The sequence below is a fragment of the Odontesthes bonariensis genome, chromosome 13 (assembly GCF_027942865.1).
Source record: "Odontesthes bonariensis isolate fOdoBon6 chromosome 13, fOdoBon6.hap1, whole genome shotgun sequence".
NCBI classification, from domain to species: Eukaryota; Metazoa; Chordata; class Actinopteri; order Atheriniformes; family Atherinopsidae; genus Odontesthes; species Odontesthes bonariensis.
Window position 1 is genome coordinate 19,968,937 of NC_134518.1, and position 14,892 is coordinate 19,983,828.

General features: G+C 40.0%; 1 protein-coding gene across 1 annotated transcript in view; it reads right to left on the reverse strand.

Annotated features, from left to right (window-relative positions):
* Positions 1-14,892, reverse strand: part of trpc7b (transient receptor potential cation channel, subfamily C, member 7b) — a 51,721-nt gene that overhangs the window by 9,518 nt on the left and 27,311 nt on the right. Inside the window, exon 7 of the mRNA XM_075480655.1 lies at positions 13,720-13,984. Coding sequence (XP_075336770.1) covers positions 13,720-13,984 — 265 coding nt within the window. The remainder of the gene's footprint in view (positions 1-13,719; positions 13,985-14,892) is intronic.

Here is a 14,892-nt window from a genome sequence, read left to right on the forward strand (position 1 = left end):
AATACCACGCTTTATATTTTCTCTATTTAACCTTGAAAAACTGCAGGATTGCTGTACGTTTTGTCCATCTGAACTGTGAGGCACCATCCAATTAACTTTGCTGCATTTAGCTTAATCCGAGCAGACAGCATGTCCCTGTACACTTCAGGATTCATCCAGCTGCTTCTGTCTTCTGTCACATAATCAATTAACACCAGTGATACAACACTACTGTGATAAAGCACTTTGAATTGCCTTGTGTACGAATTGTGGTCTACAAATAAACCAGCCTTGCCTCACTGGAAGCCAAGCCTGCCCAAACCATCAGGTGTTTTGCAGGTGATGTACACTTTTCTTGCACACTACACTTTCTCATCCTATCAAATTATGAATGAATTAAAAAAAAAAATGATTGACTTATTCAAGAAAATGTCTAATCTTACTCTTTGGATGTAGTCTCTTTATGGTAGAATTCGATTTTCCAAACCGTTAATCTGGCCACTCTTAATGTTCCCACAGGCCCCGTAAAGGATCAATGAGAGCTACACTGACCACATGTTGTGGGTTCACAGAAACACAGTGCTAACGCAAATGCCATACCCGGAATCAAATCTGGACCTTTCACCTTTCTGACTGACAAAGAAATAATGAGGGAAGAACCCATTTATGAAAAAGCTTTTAGGTTAATAGCTATGCACCTCTGGTCCCTTGGTAAAGAGGGCTCTGCATATTAATAAGCTGTATTTCTGGCAGTCCTTAATTTTTGATGTAATTATCCTCAAATTAAAACTGATAGTTTGCACTTTTGAGCAGATATCATACGAATGGAACCAGAATAAGTTTTGGTACCAGCTGGAAAAACAAGATTAGTGTCCAAACAAATACAGATATAACATTTTCTACTTCATGAGGTCTCACACATCACTTGTATCTGTACAGCTCATATAATGCGGATAAAATACAGAAAGGAACATATATGAGAGCTGAGGTTCTTCTTTCATATTTATGCACTGGCAGCGATTGTTGCTGGGCATCATGATTTGTTTTCCTTACCTTGTTTTCACGTTATTTAATTTACTGAAAACTATGTGAGATGCCTCTCAGGGAGGAAGTGCAATTATAGAAATCCTAAAATGTATCCCTGGAGATAAACAGCAATGACAAATTTAAACTTATGTAATGTCAGTTAAGGTAGTGGTTATGTGTGTATTATACAATAACCCATTACAGAGATGGATGAGATGCCTGGTAACCAGGATAATGGTGGATTTATTATTTTTTTTAGATTGATTCAATTTAATCTTGTGCGTGTGTGTGTGTTTTAAGGGCACATTTAAACAGGAGGCCGTGATCTGATAAGCAGCATGCCATTATTTGTCATTGACAGTGCCTTCCCCAAAAGGCTGCACGAAACAGTCATGTTTTTCAAAGAGCAAAAAATTACATTTGCTTTCATTCAGTTCCTGGAGACCTGCCCCGCTTTAGCTTGAATAGCCCCCCCCAAAAGATACTGACTGTAGAGAGCTGATGGTGTTTCTGACTCTTTGTCTCCACCACAATCATGCCGCGCACACCATGCATGTCTGTGTGTGGGAGACTGGTGACTCACCACGGCTCTGCAGGAGAAGACCAAACCTAATCACCAACAGGCCCAAATCAACCTCTTCCCCTCTGTGACGAGCTCATATTCCCTTTCCTGATGCTTTATGTCTAGCTCCTCTCTGTGCTGCTATCATCTCCGTCTGTCTGCTCTGTGCTTTATACCCATTTCCTCATCATATTCCCATAGCTTGCACACCTTTTCCATTTTGCTCTCACTCCCTAATGCTCATCCCAACAGCTTTTAGCCATTTCTGTCACTATAATTATAATTTATACATTTCTTTCATTTTGGTTATTTCTCCATCTGAAACAATTATTTTACTTTGTTTAATCTGCAGCAATGTTCTCATGCAGTTTAAATGTAAACAACACGTAAATGTAAATATGGCCTCTGTTAACAGCTGCACCGGACACACTGCTCTTTATTCAGCTGCACGTCACTCATTAGCAACATATCAAATTCTGCTGTTCTCCTCTCCAGCCAACAGACCGCTAGTCGGGCAGGCAAATATCAATGAAGCATATTTAAATATTAAACAGAATTGAACTCTATCTGTTGCACAAAATGAGCTGTCACCATGGTGACCGCAGGGATGGGGCCTTGCCCACCTCGGTTTTTAATGAACGAATAAACTCGGCTCCCAAGAGATGCTTGGGTGTGCCTGTTTGATAGAGAGGGAGAAGAGAGGGATGGATGGAGAACAAAAATGGATGTGTGCTCCTGTTTATGCGTTTGTGTACATTTGCGTGACACACGGACACAAAATGGGGCAAAACGAGAGCAAACGAAAAGGAGGCTCTTGTGATGTATGTGTATGTTAAAGCAAACTGCAGGGGGGGGTCTTATTAAGCGGGGAATATGGCACCATAAGATGGGCAATTAGAGTGTTTTAATAGAAAGAAGGAACAAGACATCAACTTCTCTTTCATTTGCCTGCTCGCCTGCAGTTTTCTGTCTCCGGTTGTTATTGTCCTCTCATAAGTGTCAGGATTGTTTTGATAAGAGTTTGGCAATTAGATTCTGGCTGCAACAGCTTGGCTGATGAGGTATGGCATTAGTTCTTTCATACCTTGGAGGGGTGAAGGGAAAAGTAAAATTGATTCTTATTCACAATTAACATCTCTGTTGCGTTCGAGCTGATGATATCATTAGATCTGTTCTGCTCTTTGAAGCGTTTGGGCAAGATTTATTTGCTTTAACAGGCTCAACAAAACCTTAAACTTCAGTCCTAGAAAATAGGTATCAAATGAGAGGTTATCAGCTCATTTCCTTCAACTCTGTGTGATTAAAATGGGATAAAATGCAATTGTTGATGTGGCATTCAATGCTTCTTCTGCACATGTTGCACCAACAATGTACCATCTACTTAACTCAAAAAGAGCAATTACGTATATGTTGGAAGAATTGGAAGTAAATGGTTTAATGTTAAAACTCAATGCCTTTTCAGTTCCTGATGTATATTTTGAGGATTACAATTGGATATCGGACTGATTAAACTTTAGAGGCAAAATAAATTCTAAATGACCATCTCTGTGCTTTACCACACATATATGGGGGCTTGACGTAATCACCAACTCAAAAATCACCCTGTTCCTTTGTCTGAGAAAATATCTCCGTCAGCCTTTTAGATTCGCACCTGACATCCCTGCTGGAGCTCAGAACAAAATGATCTGTCCTCTCCATTTTTATCTCCACCCACTGCTTGTCTTTAAAATTCCGAGTTCTGGTCCAATTTTTCTTCTTGCATGCACCGGGCCTGCCAGAACAATGAAGTAGGAATGGCACACTCACTGATCTCTGGTCAGCTGCTCAGAAGAGCACTTGTTGTTCCCTTCACCCCAGAGAATAAGAACACCCAGTGGATTGACTTTACTTTGGAGAAGAAGAAAACTTATGGAATCACCAGACTTGGAGGATGTTCATTCAACTTCTTTCTTTTATATTCTGAAAGATATATATATATATATATATATATATATATATATATATATATATATATATATATATATATATAAAACAAGCTACTTAATTAATTCACCAGCTAAACATTCAGGCTTTCGGGTGAAATTTACCTGAAAATGAAAGTAACTTTTTTATTGTAACTTTGTCTTTATTAAGATGAAGTAGAGAAAGACAGTATCACAGACAATAAAGTCTTACAGCTCTTGTGGCTTTGATGAGAGCTTTAATTCTTTGAGGACTTCACAAATGACACAACAGTGTTCTTCATCACTAAGGCTCCACCTTTTAGATCAGCTTTGCAGGATGGAACCGGTCATGGACCATTTTTTGCAATTTTCCCCGAAGACTTTCAATTGAGATCCGGACTGTTTGCTGGCCATGTCACTGAGCTGATGTCTTTCCTGAAAAGAAGTTTGAACAGTGATAAGATGCATTATCATCTTGTAAAATTACCTTAGCATCATCAGCCTTTTGATTGGTAGATTGATAAAAAAGTGTCCAAAATTTCCACTTGCGCATTTACTGTAGAGAGGTAATGATCAGCATCTTCTTGGTCCTTTGCCTGAAATCAACCTCATATAATCCATTTGCTTGTTTTCTTCAGGCAGTCATTTTTATATGTTTCATTGGACCTGATTTAAGCAAAGGTTCCAGCATAATCATCTTGTCCAATGCAGATTGATGATTCATCTCTGAATATCGCTTTCATCTAATCATCCACAGTCCATGAGTGCTTCTCTTCAGCCCACCGCCACCTTGTTTTCTTCTGTTTACGTGTTAGTGATGGTATGTGTTTGTCTTTTCTGAATATAAATCCCGTTTTCTTCAGTCAGTTTCTTACAGTTCAGTCACACACATAGACTGTTGTTTCTTCCAATTTGTTTTTCATTTCTTTTGTCGCTCATGTTCTACTTGTCAAGACTTTGAGTTTTCAGTCCTGACACTTTGTTGTTGTCCTTATTCAACTCTTATATTTCTCTTTTACAACGTTGACATTTTCCTCTACTTCATCTGTAAGAAAAACTGCAAAAATGACAACAATTTCATGAAAAAAATTGTTGGCATGCCTTACAAAAACAGAATGTTCAGTTGTTAAATTAATATTTTCTTTTGTCCTATTTGTTTTTTGTGCCTTCCTCATTTACTTGGACTGTTTTACCAACCTGGACAACAAGAAATGGACCAAGATCGTGCCTGAAATAGGGATCCGTAACTCCATGGCTGAACTGCAGGGGTGGCAAATGCAAGAATCTTTAGAAATAATTTGGCAAGATCCACAATAGTTTTATACGATTACTTTTGTTAATTTAAAGGGATAGTTTGCCTCTTTTGACATGAAGCTGTATGACATCCCATATTATATCACTACGGGCTGTGTAAACTGTGCAGACCAAAGTGCAGACCGAGCAGTCCCCTGCTTCCGAGCAGTAAACACCGTAACAGGTGCGGCTATCGCTAGGCAGCTGTACGCATTGATATGAAGGGAGGCAAAAATAGCGCCAAGCGATTGTGAGGTCTGACTTTTTCTGGAGGGAGGATTTTGTGATGCAAATGTATTACTCTTTTGAACGCATATTGTTTTGAGAAGCAAGACGCTTTATTTTCGAGACCCGAGCAAACTAACGAGGCTGGAACTCAGCTCACAGGACGCAGCAGGGGGTAAGTCAATGTTCATAAATGATATTGCTAATGTGGGATGTCATACAGCTTCATGTCAAAAGAGGCGAACTATCCCTTTAATACTTTAACGTGAAGTCTGTTTAATGACAACAATGCTGCGTGTGCTGTATCCTCTGTTCACTCATCCTGTCACTCTTTCCTAAACTCACAGAGCATCCATGAATACCATGTTGATCACTGCTTATGGGGGCCCAAAATTCCAACATGAAGCACATGTAAAGGTCAATGACGGCACGAGACAAACGATCTGGAGATGAGTGAAATGACAAAATAATTCAGTACACAGTCGCAAGTTTGATGGACGATCGGCTATTCGCTAACTTTGAGCCTAGTAGTTCAAAGAAACTGAGTTGAAGTGAATCCCACTTACAGAAAGCACAAATGTGTGCAGTAAATTGTCAGCGACACTGATGTGTCAGTGTAAAGCTGTGCCAGAAAAGATCCAGACCCTGCGGAAGAGCTGGGTACAGTGAGGGGGCAGAGTGAGCAGTGGTTCAGTTCAGCCTCTCATTATGGGCTGATCTGATCTGGGTTGTTTCGACTGTGCTTGTTTATCTCATCTCTGGGGTATTTTGACCTAAGCCTGACACTCTCTGTGATAAATACCAATGTACTAATCAATTTTGTAACCTGTGTTTCAATTAGCAGCAAAACCCTCAGCGCAAAACAGACTTTGCAGCAAATAAACAAATTTTCTGCATTTCCTGCTGGATACGTACAGGTTTCTTGTGGCAACATATGGCATTCGATTTGAGCTGTGTTCGGTGGAACCATTGAAACTCAGTATGTCTGAACAGGGTTTGTGTTAATAATCTATTCTCTCTGCTGAGAATGTGAATCACTAAGAGGAAATAGTGTCAGAAAATGAGTTAGAAAAAGGATGGAGCTTTTTTCAACTTGCTTAAGTTGAGACCATAAGCATAACCTCCACTGAAGCAGGTTTGTTGTGCAGTTACCGTGGAGATCTAGCCCAGGTTAAAAAAGCACCAGTGTTGTAATACTTAAATCTGTTTTTTTAGGCCCTGCCTACCTCACTTAATCAGACTCTGAAGTGCATTCTTCAGATCATTATGTCTGGCAGACATGTTCTCTAAGCCTTTTCTAAACTTTACTCAAGTTTGATGCTTTATTTTGTTTGAAAACCTCTTTAGTTATCTTTCTTTCATTCCAATGCTGTGCAGCTTTAATCTCTGTTGTCATGCCTCGTATCGTGTTTGCAGCTATCAAAGACCTCATTTACAGGATACGTGTTTAAATTTTCAACCGTTTAATTTTTATGTTTCATTATTCTTTATTAGGAATAAAGAATAAAAAACAATAGATATTACACATGTGACATGCTTCTCAGAGCTTTTTGACAATTACAGAGTACAGGTTGATGAAATCAACAGTATGCAGAAACAACTATAGTTTGATAGAATCATGTTCAGCTTTAAACTCAAACATAAGAGTGAGGGGCTTCTGCATTTACTCTTACCTTTCATTAAATAAAATCCAGCAATATACTTTATTTGTTATTGAAATAATATATCATATAATTTGAGAAAAACAACCAGCAAAGCATCGAGATATAAATCTATTTTTATGTGATGCCGCATTGTGTCATTCGTTTGGATGCTTTGCTTCAGTCAGTTTGGACGAGTGGTTTTTCGAGCCACACCCGACTTAGAAAAATAACCCCAATTCCGAAAAAGTGTAAAATGTGAATAAAAACTGAACGCAATGATTTGCAAATCTTATAAACCGATATGTCATTCACAGTTGAACATAATGTGAACAAAGTGAGACATTTTATTATTTCGACTCTCCTTGGATTTGATGGCAACAAACATGTTGGGACATTGGTACTGACTGACTTTGGCTGGAAAAGTAGGTGGTACAAAATTGTAACCAATAAGTCTCTAAGAAGTTAATGGGGGAGGATTTTCAGCAAGCTGCAAAAGAAAACATAAAACTGCAAAGATTTAGAATGTTCCATCATCTTCAGTATACAATATCATACATCGATTGGAGGCCTCTGCAGGGCCCTGAGGCGGCACTGCATTTAAAATAGTCAGGATTCTGTCATGGAAATCACAGTATGGGCTCAGGAACACCTCCTGAATACAGTTTTATTGTGCAAAACACAAATGCAGTTTAAACTTCATCATATTAAGAAGAAGCCAAATTTGAACATGATCTTGAAAACCTGTCTTCTGTCTTCTCTGGGCCAAATGCAATTCAAAACGGACTGAGGCAGTGGAACATTGTTCAAACAAGAGCTGCCTCCACATGGCTGAAGTAGAAAGGGACCATGTTTTCAGAACGTAGTTCAAAGGCTTTCATCTCTGATGGTATAGGGTTGGATTAGTGTCTTTGGAACAGGGAACTTTCACATCTGGAAAGGCACCATCAATACTGAAAGCTAAAAACAGGTTTGAGAGCAACATACAGCCCTGCATTCAAACTCCAATGTCCTAGCTGACAGGTCTGTCTTGGTTCTTTTTATTTCTCTCAAACTATTTCTGCCACGCTTCCTTCAAGAAGTCATATCACCTCCAACGTGGACATTGTTTTGCATTCGCAATAGTAGAGTAAGAAACGAATAAACTTAGATCCCAGCAGAGTTTTAGTTTAATAAAGGTCAGATCGCTAACATCAGCAAACTCTTGTTTACCTTTCTTACACAAGCTATATTGATTATTGATTGATAGTTTCACTGCTTTGGTTTTGTTCTTTGGTCATCTGTCCCCTAATCCAGTGGATATGAGTCCCCCACCACTTATCTGGACAGGGGAATAAAATTCATTTCCATAGATTTTATCTTAAATTATGGCCTTAGTGCTCTTTAAAACAGAATCTGTCTCATCACCCAAGTGCAAAATCAAATAGTTGACATAATTTGTCATAAAATAGAGGAAATTACTGAAAAATGCTCAATATTGGGACAAACTTTAAAACTAATAGTCTGTGCACTGACATTTGACATCCTGTACAAGTCATGAATAATTAATCTTTCTGTTACTTTTGTACGTGATCTCGCTGTGTCTCTCTGAATAGTAAAGGCTGAACATGACACCTTTGTCTTCCCTTCAGAGCTAATAGATTCTCTCCTTTCATCACACCTTCAGTACTTTTGCCCACCTCTTATCCTCTCTCCAGACCCTGTCTCTTTCACCAGGATCCCAGTGTCCCCTCCAGGTTATGTTTCTTTTTCATGCTCTGTTTTCTCTCTTCCTCCACAGCCTTTCAGTCTTCACTTTACTTTCGTTATTTCTGCCTACATCTTAATCTTTATCTTTCTATCCTTTCCTCTTCCCAACTCCTCTCTTTGGCCTGCTTTTCATTCCTGCCCCCTCTGTCGACTCCAGTTTCATTAAATAAAATAATTTTAGTCGCAAATTTCTCTGGTCTTGTTTACATCTGTCAACACTTATTGTGTCTTTTGACTCAGCTGCAGTAGGTGCATGTTTTAATGGTGTGGAAAGAACTTAAAAACATGTACTAACATGAATTAAGATGGAAACACGTGGCACATAATAGGTTAAGTGAACAAATAAATGTGCAAAGTGCTTGCATTCAGATTTCTTCCCACCTTTTCAAATGTTTATGCTTAAATCTGTGCTAATCCTGTGAGGATGTCCGTCTACCTATTGCTCAGCCTGCATGACCTTCTCTTATTCTCTACCATTCTCTCTCCCCTCTTCTTCCTCCTTTGTCTATGTAATCTGGCAGGTCTCCTGCATTTTGCCTGAACAAAGAGCCGAGCCAAAAACACCCTCCTCTGCATCACTCCCTCCAGTTCCCCTCTCATCCGTCATCCCTTCCATCCTCCTCTGTCTTCCTCCTCCTCTTCCCAATTCACTTTATCTCCTCATTCTATGGCACCTGATGACTCTGCTGTATTCATTCTCTTTTACTTTGGCATCAATAAAAATCACATTTACATTTCATTTAAAGACGCTTAAGACCCTGCTGTGTCCTCTTCTTTTACTCTTTCTCCAAAAAAAGGCACAGCTTCAACTTTTGCCCACTTTTCACCCATCCAGACTTTTTCTGATTCCCCATTCTCTCCATCTCTTTCTGCGCAGTGTTGTCATGCACAGTGGACTGGAACATAGAGATGGATCCAGTACTCCACACCAGCACTGTCCAAATCAAAATCCAGATAAGTGTGTCTGTGAAGGAGTTGACCTGAACACATATGGTTTCTTTGACCAATTAAGCAATTGTTGTAGCATTCGGAAACACAAGCAGTGAGGAACAATAAGGATTTATGTGGCTGCTTAAGTGTATTTGCACATGTGAGAAGACAACTGCGTGGGCACCCAACGAAGAGCATCTGGTGTGTCTGATTTTAAGTATGTGAGTCAGAAGTGTGTTCACGCCTGTGGGGTTTGGGTATGCGTGTGGCTCAGTTTTTATTAAGCCCTATCAAGCTGTGCACTCATGTGTGTGAGTTTTCGCTAGTGTGAGTTGCAAAGTAAAATCCTCAGCCTCACTCCTCTATCACAAACTGCCCTCCATCCTTTCACTTCTTTCCCTCCGTCACCCAGCCTGAGTGGTCCCTCCTGGGGTATCATTACATCCTCCACCTGCCACCCTCCTCATCGAATCAGAGCTATCAGACCAGTCTGTTCTTCTGCCCTCCATCAAACGAGTCCTGTCAAACATCTAACATCACAAAATTCACACACACACACACACATACACACAAACAGGGAACTGAGCACAGGCATATGTTCTCTACAGGGTCACAAGGGACCAAGGAGATGGAGGGCACATTGCCGCACAGCTCGAGAACAACTGTTATTACCAGACATAACAAATGTGGCAGTCTCGGTGGTGAATTTTACTAGTGAATTAAACCTCCAGACAACCAAACAAAATATAAAACATCTCCACAGTCATCACATTAGGATGCAGCAAAACGCTTGATTACATTTTAACAGAAAAAATGTAAACACAGGACAAATGATAAGAACTCCCTCTCTGCACACTTGATTCCAGGCATTTGCTCAGGCATTTACTGAGTGAGAGTCAATGCCACAGTGACCCCTGGCGGTGAAACTAACTACAACACAACTCCAGGTTTTTTGCCAAGTTCAAAACACGCAGCTCTCGCAAACCAGATGCTGCTGCTGAAAGTGTCAGAGGCTTGTTTAGAGGAAGAAATAAAACTCCCCCTTCTCTCCACACTGTGATAAGAAATGCAGTGGTTTCGTTTTATTTCGTGTTCACACTGATCTTTTTAAAATCAGCCTTGATGCTGATCTCCAAAGCAGAGGGGGGAGAGTGGATCATACACTTGCAACGGAAATGACTGTGATGGCTGGTGATGATAAGGCCCTTCCATCTGTAGACACCAGGGTATTTTTCTGCGCCTGGTCTTTGCTTTGTAAGAAGTCTTCATTATGTCAGACTGTTGGATTCTGACCACAATCTCTCTGATAGCCTTTTTCAGCTCCATCAGACTCCGTTTCTGCCTATACATCTGCGGCACGTGTCAGTTAACTGTCTGCTAAGTCTCCACGCGGGTAGTCAAGCAGAACTCACAGCGTCACTGTGCTGAGACTCAGCAAAGGAGCTACTGTATATTCACAGCACAGCACTGAGTGTGTCAGCATGAGAGAGTAGATGCCTTATCACACATAAACTTAGAAATGAAGTCCAGGGTATATATACAGTAATCTGCAAAAGTCTTTAGCCACCCCTTATTTCTTTATATTTTGCTTCTAGAAGCCAGACTTTCTTGTAATCTAAAGTTGTCTTGATCAATAAGTTCTGCTTTCTGAAGGACTTTCAAAGTTTTTCTTTGGCTATTGCTTGCTTTTCCCCCGACTTTAGTCCCGTCCTTGTACCCGACCAATGTCAGAGGACAATGTTTTTTAAGCAACACAATATTTTCCCATGAATCATTCAAAGCACTTCTCAACTCGGGGGAGGAAAACCAGTGTTGTGTGTACACATAAAAAAAAAAACCCTGAGCAAATAGTATTTTTTAGGCCCGTTGTTGCTATCAGGTTGTCATAAAGACACATCATTTGTTCACATTTCTTCAGTTGCACTCACAAAAACTGCCAAAGATAACATGAAGGATGGCTGTCAATAAGCCATTCTCAAGTCCTTCAGGCCTGGAGAACTTTTCCTGAATACTTAGAGAAATGACAAGAAGGCTTGTCTAAAATGGCTTAGGCCGTGATGAGGTTCACGGCTGTGGTCATATCATATATGAACTTTCAAGCTTGTTAGAATTGTACAAACTCTATATTTACCTTAAATACTATATTTACACTTGTGCTTGTCAATATTTCTATGAATTGCTGCACATATTTCCTTCTTTACCTGATAATGTGTATCAGTGGATGTGGATTGGCTCAAGAATTGTACACTGTCACTTGATAGGAACGTGTGAGGATAATTCCAACAATGGTGCACAAACAATAGATATTTGCTTCAGCTGCATCTGGTTTGTGATCCTATCGGTTTGAAATGAAAGCCATTTGATAACTTTCTAACTTGATAATGATGAACAACAGCACCTAAAAGAACAAAGAGTGCAGGCTTCTGCTTTTAGGTAGAAACATACTAAAGAGGGATGCTCCTATATTAAGTGGAAAGGAAATCAGTTGGACAGACATAATTAGAAGACAGAAAATCAAGTTGCAAAGTATTTTTGGAAAACTGAAACAACAACTGTACAGTTGACAAAATAACTAGAAACAACAAATTGGTGTAAATATCTTGAGCTTTTGCCATTTCTGAAACATCAGTTTTTGCTGTGGGTGTTTTGCGAATATTATAATTGGATGTGATACAAGAAGTTTGTGGGTCTAAACTCTGAAACTCTGCATCAGATTACTCCGAACCAATTACTCCAGACCAGCAAAACATAACAGACAGCACAGGCACTCGCTTCTCTTGACATACAAAAATGAAAAAAAAGGAAAAGAAAATCATTATATGCCACTAAATATGGATATTAGATCTGGCAAGGTTATGAAAACAATGCAAAACAATGTCCGTGCTCTGCTGCGACTTAAAAGGGTGAAATGTATTAAAGAAAAAACAGCTTCAACAAAAGAACAGCATGTTACAGCGGAATTACAAATAGAGCAGCCATACTGTAATGTCATTTATTAAAATCTGTGGATATCTTCTTCTGAGAAAATGAGCAATCAGATGTGACAAGAAGAAATCTCAGAGAGTTTTCTCTCCAAGTGGAGTGATAACAAGCAGACAGATCCAGTCAGCAGCCCAAGATTGATATCAACAAATATCCGACAGAGACGGTGCCAGTCGGATTGCAGCTGATAAGAAAGGATGGACAGTCTGAGAAGTGGATAAGCTACAATGAAGGAAGGTATCACTAAGGTAAAGACTGATGTGTCTGAGTAGCTGATTGCTTTAAAAACAGCCTGATACTTTAAGATATATCACATCACATCAACAGCTTGACTGCATAAATGTTAAAATAATAGTCTTGATTTACGGAATCAAAACACACTGATATTGTGTGACTGCAGCGCTTTAACATGCAAAATGCATTCACAGCAGTGTTGCTGACAATATCTTTGCAAGTTTGAAACCTCAAATAGGGCAGCCTGTCTAACTCGATCTGTCTGTCAGACTACTTAAAACGGAACATGCACCTCCAGGAAGAAACTGTCAGTGTGGAGAGGAGGAGGTGGGCATGTGCAAAGTCAATATTGTGGGAAGATCACTGTCAACTCTCTTGTGTTAGATTGTGGTCAATAACCCTGTCTGCGTCTATCCTGTCTCTGCTTTATCAAACGAGGAGCAAGGCCAAGCGCCACTCAGGTGCCTAAAGCAAAGCCAACAACTTCAAAGACTGTGTCAAAACACCCAAAAAGCTTCCTTTACGGCCTTAATACTTTCAAATCCACTATGATAATTTTTTTTAAATGGATGGATTACAGGAAAAAAAGAGAAGAGAGATGATTTTCACACCACAGGCCTGGAAATTTTACCAACACTGATCCATATCCCTGAGCTCTGATCCTGAATGCTACTATGATCTCATGCTGAAAGTTAAATCAGAATGGACAGTAAAATCAACACAAAGTAGTGATATGTAAATGGCTAATCTTGTTAAATGTGTGAAACGAAACCACATTTTACAATTATCATACGGTATAGATCGCCCTAAGTGAACCTTTGTCCTTATTAGATTCAACCAAATAGCCTGATTGCCAGCATTAGGCCTACGGGAAGATTAAAGTTCGATCTCTGCCACTGATAGAGCACCATGCATCTAATGAACACAGAATACAATCTCATCCGAGACTTCATGTGACCATTTCTATTGTTCCTGGGGGATTTCCAAGTTGCTCGGTCTTATCTAGCAGGAAAGCAGGTCCAGAGCAAACACCCCTGAAATAACAGGGAAATTAGTCTAAAGTCATAAACATGTTCAGACTTATCGCTGCCTGATCACACAGCTACACATGCATCCTGAACACAATAAACCATTCTCACAGCAGGGCTTAACTCACGTGGTGAAGGCAGGATTGTACTTGGCTCCCAGGTAGTACGAGTAAAGGTTGAACATGCCAATCATGAAGGCCACAAACACCATGATGAAGATGACCATGAACTTGAAGATGTCTTTGACTGTGCGCCCCAGTGAGATCTGCAATGGGCCAAAGCTCTCATTGGCTGGCAGTATGTAGGCGATGCGTGAGAAACTCAGCACCACAGCGATGGCATACAGGCCTTCTGAGATGATCTGGGGGTCAGATGGGCGCCACTTGTTCCTGGCTGGAGGAAGAGGAGGAGAAAGATCTTTATGCATGTTCAAAATTCAGTTGGATCTTACACCTTTCTTTTCATCCCTATGTTACTGCTTAGAAACATATAGAAGTGCGTTGTAAACCATTTGTTGGATATTAGACGCATAGCACCTGTAAATGTAAAGCAGAAGGGTTATATTGAGTTGCACATTTTGTACAGTGCGCATTTAATTTGAAGCACACAAGCACATCACTTACTCTATGGATTCCTTTTGGTTAAAGTGTGCAAAGTAAACGTTATGTCGCAGTGGCAAATAAATATTCGGTGGATGTTGTCATGCAGCATAATCATGGCTTTTAGGAACATAAGCTCGTGAGACAGCACAGTAAGAGGATGGATTAAGTGAGGATAGAAATAGGAAAGCCAGGCAAGAAGTTGGAGATACAGGGAGCAGCAGGAGGGAGAGCCAATGAGGATGAGCTGGTTGGGCTGCAAAGAAACGAGATGAAGGGAAAGTGTGCTCAAGAAGTACAGAGATAAGGACAGAGGCACTTGTATAGGAAAGGATGGTTAAACTAGTATGAAAAATAATTGAAAAAGTTATCTTGATAGCTCAAATTCACAATTTTGTTGTTTCTGTTAAGGATCTTTAAACACCTTTTTGTATTTCCTGATGTGTCGTGACTGAAACTACCCACCAGGGGGCAGCACTGATGAGGCTTCCATTCATGTGCCACTAAGGATGTGTACAGTAAAGCCTGCAGCCTGTGTCAGGTTATATTTTTACATATAGATTTTGTGGTTCTGGTCGCTGCATGTATGCTTACTGCTCAGGAGTTGAATACTTTGTGAATTTCCCTCGACTCTTTGCGTGCACGTATTTTCTTTTTTGCTGCACATATGGCAGCCATAAGTCACTTATACCGAGTAATTTA